General features: G+C 47.5%; 1 protein-coding gene across 1 annotated transcript in view; it reads right to left on the bottom strand.

Moving 5' to 3' along the window:
* Positions 1-19,452, bottom strand: part of BAZ1B (bromodomain adjacent to zinc finger domain 1B) — a 42,891-nt gene that overhangs the window by 9,743 nt on the left and 13,696 nt on the right. The window contains exons 7-14 of the mRNA XM_051809195.1: positions 17,271-18,963; positions 13,890-14,028; positions 13,315-13,445; positions 12,458-12,569; positions 5,631-5,729; positions 5,033-5,210; positions 4,368-4,553; positions 376-523 (exon numbers count right to left, since the gene is read on the bottom strand). Coding sequence (XP_051665155.1) covers positions 376-523; positions 4,368-4,553; positions 5,033-5,210; positions 5,631-5,729; positions 12,458-12,569; positions 13,315-13,445; positions 13,890-14,028; positions 17,271-18,963 — 2,686 coding nt within the window. The remainder of the gene's footprint in view (positions 1-375; positions 524-4,367; positions 4,554-5,032; positions 5,211-5,630; positions 5,730-12,457; positions 12,570-13,314; positions 13,446-13,889; positions 14,029-17,270; positions 18,964-19,452) is intronic.

The following is a 19,452-nucleotide window of genomic DNA, read 5'->3' on the forward strand; positions in this document are numbered from 1 at the left end:
AACCTTCCCAACCTGTCCTTGCTTGCTCCTTCTCTAAAAGAAGGGATTAACTGACAAGGCTCAGAGACCCAAAGACCATTCCAAAAATGAAAGCAGGGAATGGACAGTGGCACAAGTGTTCCCAGAAGGATTTGTAGATGACTTGTGTCCAAGTACTCTAAATATCCAGGGGACAGCAGCTCTGCAGTGTTCTGCAAGGCCGGGGACTGGTTTCGTAAGAATGGTTTAGCGGAGTCAGGGTCAAATGCTTTTGTGAGATCACTGCTGACTGCAAATCCTGACATTCAAAACTCAAAATACAGCCACAGGCACAGTGACAGACTCCAAGGGCACGTTGTCTAAGCAGGGCCTGGAGGGGTGACAGGAGGGCGTTACCTTTCTTGCGGCACACTTTGCACCTGGCATTCTCTGCTGACATGTCCCACTTGATGCAGGCGTCCAGCATTCCCAGCAGCACGTGCATCCGGGAGAAGGTCTGCGCCTCCCGGATCGCCGTCTTCCACTTCTCCATGGCTGAAGCAACCTGCAGACAGACAGACCTAACAGCTTACACACAGTCTGGAGATGTTTTCATATCCTTTAGCTGGGGCCCTTCTAACCAAAGCTCGACTCTGCATTTCTTTCCTTCCCTGTTTTCACCTCAGCAGCCCTGGTTGTGGTTTATCCATATCCAGCCTCCCTGGATCAGACAGTTTGTTCATAACAGTCCACCCCCTTTTGCATTTCACAGCCAGGCTGAAACAAGCTACGTGAACACCGCTGAATTCCCGCTCTGAAGGTCTAACCCAAACAATCAGCAGGCTGAGAAAATAAAAGGCAGAAATCTAGCACTGTAAAATGTGGGATTAAAGTCAGGGAACAGCTGGCAACCCCACTGGAGGGAAGTGGATTGGAGTGGCCTGTGCTGCCCTCCAGTGGGTACCACAGAGGCACCTGGATATCAGCAACACACTCCTGGTCCCTGAGTTGCTCAGGTGGAGAGGGGACCCTGTGCCATCAGTTACAGGCTTGTCCTTCTGGTCACTGAGCTCCTCAGGTGGAGAGGGGACCGTGTGCCACCAGCTACAATCACACTGGACAGGCATTTGGAGCCCCAAACGTGAAACCAGCCCTGAGACAGGATGACTTCAGCACATGGGAAATCCCAGAAGGAGCTGGGAGTGAGGATGACAGCATCAAAGCTGAGCTTTGCACCAGGGCAGCAGTGGGGCCTGCACACAGCAAGGCCCATGGGAACCTCACCCCCAGCTCAGGAGGTCTGCAAACACCGTTGTGGTAAATCGGAAATGCAGCAGGACAGAAGTGATGTAGAGCCATGTCCCACTCCAGTGGTAATCCTGTGCTCTACAACAATGAGGTGATGGCCCAGACATGACAGGGACATAATAGGACTCAAGTCAATGTTCTTCTACCCCAGGAGAATGAAAAAACAAACAGTGAAGTGTCAGATGGGAAAATCCAAACTCTGCAGCTGACAGCAATTTGGGAGCCAAACAAAACCCGGGAGTTTTGCAGAGTTGCACATTCTCCCCTGACTGAATTTGAGGAAGCACAGCATATATTAGATGCTTGGAAAAACACACAAACTTCTGAAATACCAACATCCTTGCTGCCATTGCTGGTGTGATCCTGGAGCCCAAGCCATCACAGACAACCGGAAAACTGCCCAGCCCACTGTGGAGGTTACACAGCCCCTGGGCTATTTCTTTGCAGAACATTGTTGAGGTGCTTCACATACTGTGTAATTGATTTTCCAAGGAACTGTTCCATGGGTTTTGCTGTTAACATACTGGGTAACTGCTGGGCCAAGATAAATCTGCAAAAGCTGTTGGCAAGTTTTGCTCAGATATTTCTCCCCAAGTCTGTGGAATTTAACAGATTTCTAGCCTTGCTTCCCAAGCATCAGGAGACTGTGGCATTTGAGCAGTACTGGTATCAACGGAGTTCTGGCTGCCAACTAGGCAAAATGGGAGACTGGAAGAAGTAACTGAAATCCCCTCCTGACTGGAGAGGAGCAAATCTAGCAGGGAAAACAAAACAAAAACCAAACCTCAAAATACTAAAGGAAAAGTCCTCGGTCACTTGTCACCAACCTCAGAGTGACAGAAAGCACCTTCTCTGGTAAAGGTGGACAAAGCCTCCAGCTGAAAAGGCTCTCAGCTGGGATCCTGAGTTGACAGAAATCCCTTGGAACAGCTGAAACTGGAACTGCTTGGTTGTGAAGCTGCTCTTTAAGGGATTGTCTGCAGGTAAGACTGACCCTCCCCTTGCAAGCACTGCTGAAAGCAGGTCAAGGGGGTGATAACACATCCAGAACCCAGCCATGCTCCTCTCTCTGCTCAGGCTGTTGTCACACTGCAATGTCACACTGCAAACAGGTCACATATTCCCTGGCCTATTCTGGGACAGTCCAGTGTGTTACTGCCACTGGAAATGGGAATGTTTGCACCAACAGAGGCCCCGGACTGATTTTCAGGAGCAGCCCTAAGCCAGGTCTCACTGCAATCCTTTGCCACTCAGCAGTGTGAGCTCCAGCCATGCAGCTGAGCCAGCAGGAACCCTTAGTACAGACAATTATGTCAGCAAACGGGTGCCTGCTAAGCCATAACTTGTTTCTCACAGGGAAAACGAGACATAACCATACCACAGGGTTGCAATTCCATTCCTGAAGTCTGGAAGTACATTGAGTGTGTTTTTCTAGTGTGGCTATGCTGTATTTTACCTGCTATGTGCTCTCAGTGCAGTTCTGGCTCAAAAGGCTTCATAATTCTTGGCCTACACAGCAGATTTGTCTTTACAACAGTCTGCCTGGCAGTCAGGGGTTTTCATCAGATAACTATATCTAAGAACTAGGCTGCTCTTTCAAGGTCATCTCTAAAGGTTTTCTGCTTTGGCAAAAAGAAAGCTCATTCCAGATAAACTGAGGCAAAGAAAAAAAAAAATCCCTAAAGCAAACAAACCAACAAACAAACCCAAACCCAAAAAAGCTGAACATTGCACTGCAGAAATAAATGCTCCAGAGACAATGGCTCAACACCAAAGTCAGAGGGCAGATTCAAAACTGGCAATGCTTAAATACTTCAGAACAACTGAGGATTGTGAAAATTTCAAGTGTCTATCCAAATTATCCTGCTAACAGGGCAATCCCACAGCCTAGCAAAGACCTGATGTTCAAACAAGGGTTCAGCAGGCACTGATAGGAGTTTAAAAAAAAAACAACCACAAATCCACACTAAAAAACCCACCCTCAGTACAAGTCACAGAATTGTGGAATGGTTTGGGGTGGAAGGGACCTTAAAGATCATCCAGTTCCACCTCCTGCCATGGGCAGGGACATCTTCCACTAGCCCAGGTTGCTCCAAGTCCTGTCTAACCTGGCCTTGGACACTTGCAGGGATGTGCCAGGGCCTCACCACCCTCACAGGGAAAAATTTCTTCCTAATATCCAATCTAAACTTACTCTGGCAGTTTGAAGCCATTCCCCCTTCTCCTGTCACTCCATGTTCTTGCAAACAGTCTCTCTCCATCTTTCCTATAGGCTCCTTTCAGGTAAGCATCTAATACTTCTTTTTTTAAGCTGGGAATGTCAAATGCTTCTGCTGATTCAATTCTGATATTGCTGCTTCTGCTGCTGTCAGTGATCAGTCAGGGCAGAGCACACTTTGAAGGGGGCAGTGGGGAAAGCCTTGTCACGGGGCACTAATGTCCTGTTCAACTTGGTGCATAGAAACTGCCCCCAAGCACAAGTCCCCCCCTGAGGGTGAAACACTGGTACAGCTCAACTGCCTGCAGGACCCTTCCCAATGCTCCTCAGCCCCTCTCCATCCCTTTGATTTGGAGGGATATGTATTTAGACCCACAATACCCCTTTTTCTCTCCTGCAGGCACACACAGCTTGTTTGCCCAGACATCTCCATGAGTGTCACACAGCCAACAACTTGTGTCTCCTCTTGCCTGACACTGGAATTTGATCTAAACCTCACTCCTCTGCAGTCACCAGAACCTCAACAGGTCTCTTTGTGGATCAAGGGCACCACTAGTCCTCTCTGATGGATACAAATCTCAAGTCCTGTGAAAATGCTCCATTATGTGCTTTTATTAAAGAGAAACTGTACAGAGGGAACTTGACCTATTTCCTGTCATAGAGGAAAAATTAACTGCAGCTCCTCAGTATTATTTTGATTTTCCCTACACCTTCACTCCTCAAAATAAACAGGGAACACCTGGCCCCTCAAACACCATACCCACTGCACTCCAAACCTGAAATGGGAGGAAGCTGCTCAGGATTTAGTATCCCATGAACTGTACTGTCCCTGCTCAGAGAGTTCTAGTGCAAGACCAAAACAGAGCCCTGAGGTGAACAATACCTTGGCTTCTTCTGCCATTTTCTTGTCTTCATCTATCTCCTCAGCCTTGGCAATGTAGTCCTCTCCTTGGTGTTTCCTTCTCTTCTGCTTGGGGGCCATGAAACCTTGCAGAAACTTCTTCACAACCCCAGCCTGGAGTGCAATCACACACTCTCCAAAATCCTTCAGGCTCTCCAGTGAGTACACCTGTTGGGAAGAGCATATGATCCCATAACAGCTGGATGTCTCTCTGTGCTGTGTAGGTGGGTATGTCCTGCAAATGGACACCTGTGATAACCACACTACATTAGGTATCTACCACATCTGGTTATGGAATCAGCATATTGCTGCTGTTTCAACAAGACATGTTGGCTCTGATGTAAAAGATAAAAATCACCTACAGAGTTCTGCTAATGCTCCATAGAGAAGTCTGCTGCCAGAATTAGGAAATGGGACAAATGAACAGCTGTGCAGGACACCCAGCTCCAACATTATGACCCACCTACACCAAAAGGACCCTCAAGCCAGCAACGTGTCATCTTGAAATAACAGTTCAGAATTAAAAGACAAATGAGAAAACTGATTTTCCTGTTCTTCGTGTCTGAGGAAAACAAAAAGACTCCAGGCCTTCCACAGGAAGTATCAGCTCACACTTGTCTTGCTCAGTACTTTGCCTGTGCACTCACTTTTGCTTCATACTCCGGTGTCACATCGACGTATCCCAGGCCTCCCTTCTGCAGCCGCGTCGCAACCTCGATCAGGTCACTCCGGAGGTAGTTCAGCAGCTCCTGGTTGCCATCACAGGACTTGAGGCCCAGGTTCTGTTTCCGAGCCAAATGGATGGAATGTGTGATGTCCTGATACCTGGAAAATCAAACACAGCCTCTGAGTACAGGGCACTGCCCCGGGAGCTGGGCAGGCTCCAGACAATGGTCTTCACCGGGAGTTACGAGCTCCAGCAGTGCAGAACGTTCTTTGAAAGACACCTGAAAGCACGTGGCAGTTGTGGCTCAGAGTGAACCAGCACTGCCTTTGTTCCAGTTTCACAGAGCAATTTAAAGACTGACAGAACCTCCTCACTGATCACAGCGTTACTTATCAAGGACCTGCAGTTACTGCCCAGGAAAACCAGCAATTTCTCAACCTCAGTGTCCTCCTCTTTTCAGCACAGGAATGACCAAAGCCCAGCCCAGGATGTTGCCCCAGGAATGGCAGGGATTGCTGTGCTGAGGACACACTTTGCCTTGGAGAAAGCACACGGAGGAAAACAAAGAGCAGGCTCACTTTTTCTCCAAGCGTTCTTTGAGCTGGCTCTCCCTCACTCCTTGGGGGTGCAGGCAATCCAGCAGCTCATCCAAATCCTTCTGACTGTCACAGAGAAACCTGAAAGACAGAACATGCGCCATCATCAGCTAAGGTATCTCTGTGGCAAGAGAATTTCTTCTTCTAAATGGTTCCCAAGGATCAGTAGGCAGGGATGACAGGTAACCTATATCCCAATCCCCAGAGAGCAAGGTGAAGCACTTCCAGGAATGCTGGTAGAAGAATTCTGACTCAGGCTGGCCTTGTTTCACAGTCCCCAAATGTAGCCAATTCCAGGGTGAGAGAAAAAAAATAAAATCAAAATAAACACAGAACTGATTTATTGATGTATTTTCCCCACTAGGTTTATCAAAACATTGGCATTTGAATTTAGTCATCTAGCCCAGGGACTCCATTCACTACACTGCAGTTGGTTTAAGTGATCTGAATGTCATGTTAGATGCACTGCAAGGATTAACAAGCCGTGCACTGCACAGCACAGCGATGTAATCATCTCTTCTTTCACTAACAAGAGGTCCCCAGATTAAAAAGGGGATGTCCTGGTTGATCCCACAACTGCTGCTGCTGGAGCTGTGTCCCTGTTCAGGCTGTGTCCCTGCAAGTGCACAAGTCCTCCTCTCTAAGTTCACCTGAACTTCAAAGGTCAAGTGCAGGGTGTGAAAACCATATTCAGCAGCTTGAAACCTTCCTGCTCAGGAATCCTTTGGGACAGGGATGGCCACCAGCAGTTATCCCAATCTAAAAGGGGAACACTTTTGCAGAGTTCTCTAAACCAGGCATCCTCTCTGCAATTCCAAAGTACAATCATGTTTTCACGCTGGGTTGTAGATTTAAACTAGTTTTAAGGTTCTAAGGCAGCCTGAAATTCTGCTCTTTCCCTCTTATTTTTTTTTCCCAACTCTATTCTAGGATGCCACAGGGCCTCCTCACCTGATGGGGCAGGGATTCAACCCGAGCTTCAGAGCTCATTTACAGAAAATAAGACTAATTCCAAATCTTCTAGAAGAGGACTGCTCCTCAAAGAAAGGAAGTCATGGAATTGGAAAATCACCCTCATATGGAAACAACTGCAAAGGACCACTTTGTGATCCTTACCAGCCACAGAGAAGATTCCAGACCCAATTTTTCTTCTTGGGCACAAACTCAGATGAGTTGAGCAACAACTAGACAAAGATGCTGTTCTGCCTCCTCTTGGAATACCAGTCTCCACAGTGCTTATTTTAGGCAGAAATACTTACTAAATATCAGATCTGAAAAGAAAATATTTTGTAATTCTAGTGTGCTTGTATTAGGGGAATGGCCTCACAACTTGCATTCAGCTAGGAAATTAATTACTCTAATAAAACATAGGACTGTTTAAAAATGGAAGGAAAACGGTTTCTTGCCAGTCACCTGCTTCAGTACACCCAACCCTCTGCACCCTGAGATCAAAACCCTTGGTTACCACTGTCCTCTGCATCCCTCCCTGTGAGAAACAGGATGGAGCAACTGCAGATTTCCTTCACTCAGCAGAATCTGTAACCACCTGGAAATGGCATAAACCAAGCTCCAAACCAGCTGCCCTGCAGACACCCAGATTCCCAGGCACATTGAGATGGTTGCCCAGGTTATGATGAAACAACATCAGACACTGCTGGTGACAGATCGTGGGATCCAGCTGGAAAAATATCCAAGACAACCATGCCCAAGCTTTCTCAGCTTTCCCTCATGGTGGCAAATCAAGGGGGGAACTCCCTGCACTGTTTTGTCTTACTGTAAAAAGGAAAAGGCACTGGAAAGAGTCAGCATATGGCACTTGGATTCTCCAGTGTTTTGGGAAAAGACAATACAAGCTGCTGGGCAGCTGCAGAAAGCAGCTCCCATCCTTTTAATAAAGCCAGAAGTAAAGCCCTGGCACAACTTTATCCCTGCTGAAAAGGAAACTGGACAAGATAAAAAGAACATTTGCAACAGGTACCTGAGTCTTCCCCATTCACCCTGAGAGTAAGAACTGGGATTTCTGGGAGAGGGAACTGTTCTCCATCAGCCTGAGCTCAAATGTGCAAAATATAAACACACCAGAGGCACCAGTGTTAGTCTGATTAGTAGCACTTTGCTGCTCTGTGCAGCCACAGCTCCTGGCTCCCAGACTAGCCCCAGGCATTCCCTACTACCTGTAGGAACTACCTGCACCTCCAACTGGGGGTCAACCAGCTCCAGGCTGGGAGCATGGACATGGTAAGACAGGGCTGGTATTTTTAAGGGGGGAGGCAATAGTAAGTCTTTCCAAGAGGGAGGGGAAGGCCTGACACAGTCCAGGGGGATGGGAAAGATGCCTTTGGGAGAGTCAAGACCAGATGGAAGTCTTCAAACTGACCTAGAAGGGAGAAATCCTGACTGGTGCAAGGGCTTCCCACATCCCTAAAGAACAGCCTAGATTCTCTCCTGACGTTTCTGGCAGCACAAGCCAGACTGGTCAGCAACCAAAACAGAAGGGACAAATGGCACAAGCAGCAAGTCAAAAGGACCTCCCAGTATCCACTCAGGCTGAGAATTCCTCCCTGTTCTCAGGCTACAAGGCTGCAAGGGACAGAGAAAGGTATAAAACCTGGACTAGGGAATGAAGAAATCGAGAGGACAACATCTAGAGGAGTCCAGGACCAGTACCTGCTCTGGAGGGTTGGTGGAAACAGGGGAACTCCATCTGTAGAGTATAGGCTTGAGAATGGAGTCTGTCAGCACCCACTCATGGTTAACTCAAATTGTCTGCTGAGGGGACCCGCCAAACCATGCTGAATTCCTAATAGATGAAGAACAACGGGAGTTACTCTGCAGAGATGCCACTGTTTCCAAAATTCAACTGCTTTCTGACCAGGATGAGCAAGAAGTCTCCTGCATGCTAATATCCTGCAAAGGCTGTGTGTGACCTGTGATTACTGCAGGGAAGACCAGGATATACACAGCTCCCAAGCACTATGGTATGGACAAACACTTCTTCAGGGACCACGTGCCCAGAAATTTTAAACAGGGAGATTTTTTTAATAAGCATCAATATCTGTGCAAGTGGGGCACAAGGTTAGGAATGGGACTGGGCCATCTGTCTGAAGAAGACAGAAGCAACCAAGTGTTTATGATTCTGTACAATGATTCAGCCTCTGCACTTTGAGGACAAAACACTGGGCCCTCTTATTTTTGGGGGCAAAATACTGAAAGCAGAACCACTTCTTTAAGACACTGTTTTTATAACTCTTGGCAGAAGTATGAAATCTATCTCTCTCAGTATCCTACCAGCTCCCATCCCATCCTCAAGGACAAAAGGGGCAGGACTGTGAAATACAACTATTCAGAGTTAATTTGGTATTTAATTTCAAAGTCTCATTGCTCTGAAGTATAAAATGGTAAAGCTGAAGATGCTCTACGTGCACTGTGAGGCTGCTCAATCCCACATCAGACACACCACTAGGAAAAGAGACAGACAGCAGGACTTAAAGCAAAACACAAAGAAATGAAACTTCCTATGCACATGCCAACATCATGAGTTATGGCTGGAAGAGTCCTTGCATCCAAACAACAGAGCATGTAGACAGCCAAGGACTTCACTGTGGGCTCAGAGCTCCTCAGGCTGTCCAAGGACAAAAATCAGCCAAGGAGGAGACTCTTCCATAACCATCTACGCTCAAGAGAGTCCTTGAGATGGGAGAGATCAATGACAATGGCCCCAGAGGAAAACACAGGAATAGGAATATGGATTTCCTCAGAGGAAAATTCTAGTTCCTGTCTATCCCCTGAAATAACAGCTCTCAAGCTGTCACTTGGCTTTTTGTGAAAGCTTACCTGTAAAAGGTGGCAGCTGTCAGACAGGTACTTAGCAAACAAGCTCTTTGCAGCTCCAGAGCTTTAAGGAAAAGCCTTTCAGCTGAGGGAGCTTATTGCTTAGCTGCAGGCATGGCTTTGGGTGCCCTGTCAGTCAGGGAGAGGCAGCCAGCACAGCAGAGGGTGAATTAGAAGGGGTTATGTGTCCTTTGAGAAGCTGCCTCTGTGCCCCTGCTCAAGGCCCATGCCTGGCTCAGACCCTCCACCTGCATTACTGCATCTCCCAGTTGCCCTGCCTGGCACAACAGGGGCACAAGAATCCCATGAAAAAACAGCAGGTGCTGTGATTGTCAGCATTTAGAGTCCTTCCCAGCAGGGACTAAAAAGGACAGATATTAAAGACGCTGTGGCCAGGCCAAGAAAATCCCACCCAGCTCAGTGTCTGATGTCTGAGTGGCCAAGGGGCAGCACAGGGACCTGCCCCTCCAGATTGCAGCATCTGCTGCTTCGAGGACTTCCCTGTGTGCCAGGACAAGAACCTTTGTGCTTCCTGTTCCTCAGTGAACTCCTCTCTCAGCAGTTTGTCCAGCTTTGAACAGGTACAATCCACAATCCACAGCAGCTGGCAGCAGTGAGCTGTGTACCTCAGCTGCAGCACTCTCCTCTCTATTTCAGAACTGCCATCTTCTAGTTTAATTCCCTGATCCCTTTTTTCTGTATCAAAAGAAATCCTCAAAAGAAGCTTCCCCATTCTCCTCTAGCATTATTCTCCATCTCCCTGCTGAACATACAGGTTGGAATATTTCTGTAACTTATTTCATGTCCCTTGGCCAATTATTCACTCATGAGAAGAGCTTCCCTCTTCTCCTAAGGCAAACCCTGTAACAACAGATCTGGTGAAGCAAGTTTGTTTCCCAAGGGAAAATGAAAATTGTTTTCCCTTTAGTCTGTACTTCAGTTTAGCATCCCTTTTATTCTTTCACTTAGACTCAACCACAGGTTCTAAGTAGGCTTTCTTACTTTTAACAGCTTCCTTATCCTGATGCAAGCCACAATCAGGATGTTTGTGATTGCTGCTGCTGTTTTTTTTCCAAGTTCCTCAAACCCTTTTCTTCAAAGGTGAGAGGCAACACTTGCTCTGACCACCTAGTGTGGAAACTCTAAAGCAAACCTCTCTGAAAGTGTTTTAGGCTTCTGGCTGCCTTTAAACTTCCAAAGAAGCTTCTTAATTCTTTTAGTTGCTCTCTTTTTCACAAAAAGGAGAACACCATCCATTATGGCCACTCCATACAAAACAGAACATAATTCAGCACTGAGTGTGTCCAGGATTTGGTTCCAAGAGCTGCTCCTCCCAGGCTGTGCGACTGGTTACTCCATGCAGCACTCCTGCCTCTGTCACCACTCTGATCTCTCTCAGCATGTCCTTGGGAGTGGCCAACCTGATAGAGCAGATCAAATACTGTGCTTTTTCAAGTTTAGCCTGAAGTTACAAGTTACAGGAGTTCTGTGTTAATTAACTCATCCAATTTGGCTCTATGCTGCCCTCAGGGTTAGCAATATGCACTCTAAATTTAAGGTACTGTTTTCCTCATAGAATTGGTCCTTGTCATCTCTGCTCAACGAACACCAAGACAGAGCAGGCAGTCAGGAAGAGCAGAGGACTTCCGTGTGGGTCATACTGTCCTCCACAACCCCTGTGCAGCACCCATTCCCCAGGAAAGCCCAATTGCCTGAATTTTGGCCACATGACAAGACATGCAAAGGCCCAGACTGAGAATGGGGTGGAGATTTCTCATGGCAGGATGGGGCAGAGAAGGAAAGCACAGGAACTCTGATCTCCTACACCTTGCTGCCATTACAGAAGGGGTAGAGCAACACAAAGAGTCATCTCTTAATGCTTGGGGCTCAGATCAATCAAGACACCCACAGATTTCAGCCTCTGACAGTTCCTGGTGGGTGAGCAGGAACATGTTTGGTAAAGTAGTTCTGACTGGCAACTATTCCTTGGAGCTGAGTTCAACTTCTATTTCTCAAAGACCAAGTAACCCCATCCTGTGTGTCAGCAGTGGAGAACTCTGGGGAACAGACCCTGCTGAGAGGGGAGCTACAGGAGCAGGTACTTCTCAGGGTTATCTAAAAAATGCAGAGTCCTCCACAGGCAGTTAACAGGTAAAGCTTAGCCAGTGTTTTGTGGGGTGGGGACACTGCTGAGCACTCCTTAACACACAGAGCAACACAATACAGGAGAATTTCTTTAAGGACACTGGTAGGGCCAATTACTGGAGCAAGTCCCAGTCAAACGTGCTCAAAGGAGATCTGATTCACTTAGAAGACATTGCTTGGCATTGGGAAGCATTACAGGGATAACAGGCTGTCAGCATGGAAGAATAACTTTGCTATCCCAGCTATCAGCAGGGACAAAAATTAATTCTATGGTGCTATAGGAAAACAAGTGGACACACCACCACAGCCTGCTGGGAAGCCCAGGAAGAAGACTGGAGGAGATGAGGAGCTGGAGGAGGACTCTGCACGTCTCACATAGTACAAGAACAGGAAGGATATAGGCCTGTCTCCAGAGACATCCAGGAAGACTTAAATTTCTTGTGCTCAAGGGCCTCACGTGCCACAACTCAGGTCTGCTGAGATGAACCATAAACAAAAACCCTGACACTGCTCCCCTCCTTTTTTTTTCTTTTAAGTATCACTTACCAATACTGGTAAGTACACAGCAATATATCAAAGCAGCATTTTACCATCTTAATTTATACTGTCTTTATGTCTGATGGATTAGACTGAATAAAGACTCCACTGGCTTTTGGACTGGCTACCCTGTTAGCAGGACAGTGATAACATCAGCAGCAGAGGCCTGGGGAGCTGCTGAACCAACCCAACAGCTCAGTACTGAAAGAGTAACAGGTTCATAGCAAAAGAAATGTGTCTAGACTCCTCAACCTCTACACTTCTGAGTATTTTGGGGCTACAAAAGCGTGTGTTACCATAAGTTCTGGCCCTGCTTGGGAGTGGTGGTCTCGGCGGGCAGGTCTGTGCCGGGCACGGAGCGGGGCAGTTTGGTCCCTCGGCCGTCGCTGCCTGTGCTCTTCCTCTTCTCTGCAAGAGAAAAGCACAGGCTCAGCTGGATTCCTGAGCAGCATTCCTGCTATTCCCAAAATATAAACCCCCCCAGTTTCACTTTTTAGCTGTGTACTGACAATGCACTTTGAGAACTGAAGGAGTTATAAGCAGCGTGTGTTTGTATTTCTGAGCATCTCAGACAACGGTCTGACGTGGATTTAAACCTTTGCTCGTTGAAGCGCTTGCTTGTTAATTCTCCAAGAGATCATGATGAAATCCTGCCCACTGGCTGGGAAAGCACACGGGCAACAGCTGAGAGATAACAACAGCTGGAAGCAAGTGGTGTACAGGAACAGAGCTGGTCAGTATTTGAAAGAGTTCACATAAGAAAATATACCCATGGAGGGGCTTGGAATGATACACCTGCAGCTCAACCAGCCACTGAGAAAGGGGACTGCTAAGTTACACCTGGATGAAGGATCTCCCTGCAGGTCTGCCCTGCTCCATTCCTCTACATATGCCTGCTCTGATCCTTGTCCAAGACAATCCCACCAGGTGAGGGCTCAGATCTAACTTCATAAGCTCTCCCATGCAGGATTGCTGCAGAGGGACTCAGTGCCAGCCTGTGATGTTCCAAAAGCAAGAAATGATCAGGACTGAAACTCAGCTGGAGTCAGATTATAGCAGGCTCTTCTGTCCCAAGAACTATTTCCACATACAAGTGTTAAGTTTCCTTTCCCAAACATGGATTTTTGCCCCCAGAGAAGCATGGTGACCATACCTCCAGGACTGTGGTCCTTCTTCAGATCTTCCTTTTTCTGGTGGGGCAGGGTGAACCTGTAGTCTATACTGTCATGTACCCAACCCTTCTCGATGAACAATCCAGGAACCTCATCCGAGAACAGCCAATACCTGCAGGAAACACGTGTGTTAACAGGCCCCTGCCTCCTCTGCTGGCTGGTTACACACACAGGCTTTTATTTGCATTGAGGGGAGAAGCATCTGTGTGCATCTGAATGCACGGGTGTCTATCTTAGCCCAGCTGAGAAACGTGGAAAGCTTTGATTAGAACCCATTCTAAGAGCATTCCTGTGCAACAAATATGGAAAAAGAAGAAAAGATGACTGTAATGAGGTTCCTGAGCACTGATGTCGAGTGATCCTGACCTCCATGGGAAGGCCACAGAAAGCTGGGCATGTACCCACTCACTACACTCCATATACACAAACAGCTCCCTTCTCTCTTCTCCACAGTTCCTACATTCTCCCTCCCCATCAACCCTTCTCCAGGGGCTGCTGTCTGACACAGCCCCCTCCCAGGGCAGAGCTGCCAGCTCAGGGGCATTTCCTCTCCCACCTGTTGTGGTTCCGGTCGGTGCCCACCGGGGTTCTGCGCATCACCAGCTTGGCTTTGGCAATTCCATCCTGGAAAGTTTTCTCAGCTGCAGCTTTATGCCTCCGGATTCTTTCTTCCTCTGCTTCTCTCTCCATCCTCACTGTTGGAATTAGCACAGAGCAGAATTAGCTTTCCTTTGTTGTATCCAGACACCAATATTGTCTTTTATTTTACCACACTGTGGGGGTAAAAAAAAAATCTATTGGGGATTTTAGTTAATATTCTTTGGGCACAACCATCCAACCTTTTGTTTTACTTTCCACCCACCATTCTAGAAAAAAAAATCAAGAATTAAGAAGTCGAGGCACAAGGATGAACTGGGTTGAAGAAAGCCTGGATAAAAATTGTCTGGAGAAATTAGTCCTTATTATTAGTTCCTATTGTAGGAAATGTGGGAGAGCATTAAAACAGAAACCTCAGTCCTCCCACTCATGACAGAAGTACTGAAATTTTAGTAGCTTTCAATATCCATGGCTGTGGACAAAAAACAGGGAAAAGAAAAATACGAAGTGGCCTAAATCCTGGCATCACAGGCTCCTGGCAAGAGCTTAAAGAGCAAAACATGTCCTTTCACATCTCTAGGTAAGAAGCAGGAAGCGAGGCAGCTTCTGCCAAGGATCATGTCATGGGATCACTGAACTGTTTGGGGTGGAAGGGACCTTAAAGATCATCTCATCACGATCCATGGGCAGGGACACCTTCCACTAGCCCAGGTTGCTCCAAGCCCCGTCCAACCTGGCCTTGGACACTTGCAGGGATGAGGCAGCCACAGCTTCTCTGGGCAACCTGTGCCAGGGCCTCACCACCCTCATAGCCAAGAACTTCCTCCTGTTATCCAGCCTAAACCTACTCCCAGTTTGAAGCCATTCCCCTCGTCCTGTCACTTCAGGCTCTCTCCACCTTCACTGTAGGTTCCCTTCAGGCACTGTAAGGCCACAATTAGGTGACCCTGAAGCCTCACAAAGGAGGGTCCAAAGCAGGTGGAATGAGACCATAATGAAGGGGAAAGGTGGAGTGGGGCAGGCAGAAGCAGCACAGAGAGGCCAAGTGCTGCCTGAGGCCCAGGGACGAGGTACCTTCTCGTCAGAACTTTTCCCAGGCTCCCTTTCTCTTGGAGCCATTTTCTGTGTCAAGCCAGGTTTGATAACAGTTGATTAGTAAATATCTGGTAAGGCTCTCAAGTCCTGCCAATGTAATTAATCCTGATTAGAGGAGACCTGATGAAAAACATACCCTTGGCATTTGTTACCCCAACTTGGAGGATCAGCTTTTATAACAAAATACCACCAACAACCCAACTAATAGCAACTGCAGCAAACTGTCCTGTCAGTCCCATCCTGCCAGGCACAAGCAGCTGCCCAACCCAGTGTGTAAGTATCAACTCCTCCCTAAATTTTATGACCTCTCCCTGTGTCACAGGACAGAAATCAGAGCAAGGAGCAACAGCCAAGTGCCAAGTTTTTACATCTGAGTCTCAGAAACCACATCAGGAGACCCATTCAGCAGGTAGTACTGATATGATCTCTCCAGAATTCCTCGTCTCCTTGACACCTTCAAGACTTCCTGCCTGATGCTGGCTCCAGTGCCACCTCCCTCCTCCTCAGTGCCCTCCCCACGAGAGCCAAGACTCCAAAGACAAACCCAAGCCATTCTGCCACCCAGCTCTCCAATTCTGCCCACATGGGACATGGTGGGCATTCAGGACACAGGGATTTTTCCCAGCCAGCTGCACAGAGCAGTTGCAGCAGGTACCACCAAGTGACAGGATAAGGACAGACACTTGACTTTAAGGACTTTCCCAAGCAAAGGACAGACACTTGAATTTATTCATTTGCCAAAACTGTTCAAACAAAATGAGAACAAAGACACCAAACCAGAGGGTTCCTGCCCACACCTCATTTTCAGTAGTGAAGGTGAGCTACTCTCAGCTGCACTTTCCTCTCTAGCAGGCTCCCTTAGCTGTACAAGCTTCCAGCTCTCCATCACTTTGGACAGCCTGTATGGGAACTACTCCTTTGTGGAGTGATAAGGCAAAGAACAATTAGTAGGTGCTGCAGTAACAAGGAAATGGAAGTGACTCGACTTTTACTATCAAGAAAATACTGATAATAACCACATTATCTCAACAGGAACTTCTGCATTGGCTTCTTTTGAAGTCCAAAAAGAATAAAAACATAAATTTCTGCTTTCTTGAAGTGGTTTTAAGAGGTAAGCTGGGTAGCACTGGCTGCAATCTTGACGGGTTTAACTTGGAAGAAGTCAGAGCTCCCAGTGTACACATGTTACCAGAGAGGTGAAAGAGAAACCTCTGACTGTGAGATGGCTTTAATCTGACAGAGAGGAGGTTTAGTTTGGATAACAGGAGGAAGTTCTTGGCTGTGAGGGTGGGGAGGCCCTGGCACAGGTTGCCCAGAGAAGCTGTGGCTGCCCCTGGATCCCTGGAAGTGTCCAAGGCCAGGTTGGACGGGGCTTGGAGCAACCTGGGCTAGTGGAAGGTGTCCCTGCCCATGGCAGGGGGTGGAACCAGATGAGCTTTAAGGTCCCTTCCAATCCAAACAATTCAGGGATTCTTGGTCTCCTAGAACAGATATTCCCACATTCCAGCTAAGGCACACAAGCCAGGCTCCATGTGGGATGTTTGTCCCTCAGTTGTTTCAGAAATAACCAAGACAAGTTGCGCTATCCACCTCCCTCTGTCCAGTACCCACATTTACAACAACAACAAAAAAATCCCTAAAATGTAATTCCAAAGTGTTCTGCTCTTCACATCCACGCCCCTCAGCAAACAGCACTCATTACACAGTCACACACAAAGTTTGGTGTTGCAATTCATGATTTAGAGAGGTGAGTGGACAGTTTATATTTACACAGCTCCATAACTAATTCTTTGAAGTGAGAAACTGCAAAATGAGGTTTATTGTGCAAGTCGTTCTGATGTGGGAGAAGGGCTGCTGGCATCAGCCTGATAATGTGCAGGGCAGCAAGGCCAGCAGCAGCTGTTGGAACTGGCTTTCAGGCAGGAAGCATCTCCTCTCCATGTATGAACCAGATGATATTTGGACATAGACGAATTTTTGGTTGCTTTCTGTTCCCAAAACAGATACTCTTTTGTCCAACCTTCCTTGGCCTGACAAAATTAGAAAGGTACTGAACAAAAGACACCCACACATAAAAAACTTTCTCTTAGAACTCCCGATTTTTGAGCTGCCACAGGAACCACAGCAGTTGAGTTAGAGATCTCCAGTGAGCAAAACCCACATAACCAGGCAATGCTTCTGAAAACAGGCCATGAATTTTGCCAGGAAGTTATTCCACGACACACTCTCTTGGTATTTTTCTTACCTCTCATCTGTATTTCTTGTTGCTCCCTCTCTTTCTTGGCTTGGATGGCGAGAAGGCGCCTGCTCTTCACAGCGCTGATCATGTCGTCGGCTTCCATCTCCACCCGGTGCTCCATTTTCATCATCTCTTTTTTCTTTTCATTCCTGCCCATCATATGCTCATCTTTGCCGTTCTCCTTGCTCTTGGCCACCATTTCTTTCCTCTTCTGTTTCTCTGCCCTCTTCTTGTCGTTCTCCTCCTTGAGGACGGCCAGGCGCTCCTTCCACAGCTCGGCCGACGCCTGTTGCTTGGCCTCCACGTGGTCCTGCACCGAGTACGTCATGAGGATCCGGTGGCACAGCGCCCCGAGGATCCGCAACTTCTCCTCAGGAGTCAGCTCGAAGAACTCAGATGTCTCCAGCTTCTCCAAAAACTCATCCTGTACTTCGTTATCGTCAAAAGCTGCCGAATCCTTGCTCTCATCTACGTTATCCGAGACCTCGCTCTCCTCTTGCACGTCCGACTTGCGCAGGCACAGGCGAACCAGCTCGGAAGCGGAATGCAGGGTAAGTGGGATCTCAGAGAGCTTCATTCCCAGCTCAGCATAATCCTCAGCAATCTCATCCTGCAGCAGGGTCTGCAAGAGAATCACCAGTACTCGGTTCAAGTACAGGAAGCCTCCCTTTTCTGCACAAAGGGCTTCCATCAGGGACACGGCCGTGATGGGATACTGAGCATCCGGCATCAATAACCCTGAGTAACAGCTCAGGAACTCCACCACCATGGCCACATCCCCAAAGAGCGTGTTAGGAAGTCCTTCTGGAGTATCAACCAGTTTGAAAGTAGGCAATGTCTTCCCTTTCAGATCTTGGTCCTCAAATCTCTTCTGTTTTTCCAGTTTTTCCTTCATCTCCTTCTCCTTCCGCTCCTTCGCTCTCTCCTTCAGTTTCTCTTTCAGCTTCTCCCTCTTCTTCTTCATGTACTCCTTCCTCTGCTCCTCAGTCATGGTGGCCCATCTCTTCCTGTGCTCCAGGAGCTCGTAGCGTTTCTGCACCAAGCCCCGCAGGTCCTCGGGGAGCCGGGCCCGGTCCTCGTTGGAGAGCAGCCGAGCAGTTTTGGAGATGATGCAGGACAGAGCACTTTTTTTGTCCTCCCGGTCTTTGTTTTCCTTGTAATAGGCAATGAGATGGAGCGCTGCAGGAGGCAGGTGCTTCTGGGGTTTCCTGGAAGATCCAGGGGTGCCTCCAGAATTCCTGGGAGTCCTGGACACCTTAGTGGTACCTTTAGCCATGTCCAACAGTGTCATTTGTTTCATCTTCATCTTGGGGGTCTTCAAGCCTTTCCTGGGAGACTTGGCTTTCCCCGATGATTTCTGCCCATTCAGAACCCTTTTGCCTCTTTGCTTTTTGTCCAAGGGTTTGTTGTTGTCCTTTCCTAATCGACTCCTCTTTGGAATGTGAAAGTTAGAACCAAGTTTAGCAGGTGATACAATTTTCATCACCTCTTCCAGCTCCTCTTTAGGACTTTTTGAATTCTTAGAGTTTTTCACCTTCAGTGGAGAGCCAATTATAGATTTCTCCAAATGCACGTGACACCAGAGAGTGGGGCTCAGAGGCTGCCCCAGGGATGATCCATCTGTTTTGGATTTCTTAGCAAGTTTTCTGTCAGGTGATCGAGAGCTTTTCCTCTTGGTTGAGGGGTTGAGAGTCATATACTAAAATTAAAGAAAGAATAAATTTGTATTAATACTGAAAGGTAAATAAAGGTTATCTAGATATTTCTGTCAATTATTTTTGCCCATATTTTTAATGTATTTTCCAATGAAACTGCTCAATGCATTAAGGGTAACAGGCTTCTGTAATCACAGAATCACAGACTCAGAGAATGGCCTGGATTGGAAGGGACCTTAAAGACCATCCTGTTCCACCCTCCTGCCATGGCCAGGGACACCTTCCACTAGCCCAGGTTGCTCCAACCTGGCCTTGGACACTTCCAGGGATGGGGCAGCCACAGCTTGTCTGGACAACCTGTGCCAGGGCCTCCCCACCCTCACACTAAAGAATTTTTTCCCAATATCCAATCCAAACCTACTCTCTGTGAGTTTGAAGCCACTCCCCCTTGTCCTGAACAAATATTTCTCTTCTAGTTTTAGAACAACTAAGTCCACAAAAAAGTGAGTTTATCAAATGAACAAATCAGTGCT

The sequence above is a fragment of the Manacus candei genome, unplaced genomic scaffold (assembly GCF_025592945.1).
Source record: "Manacus candei isolate 608988 ecotype Guabito, Panama unplaced genomic scaffold, ASM2559294v1 h1tg000076l, whole genome shotgun sequence".
Classification (NCBI taxonomy): domain Eukaryota; kingdom Metazoa; phylum Chordata; class Aves; order Passeriformes; family Pipridae; genus Manacus; species Manacus candei.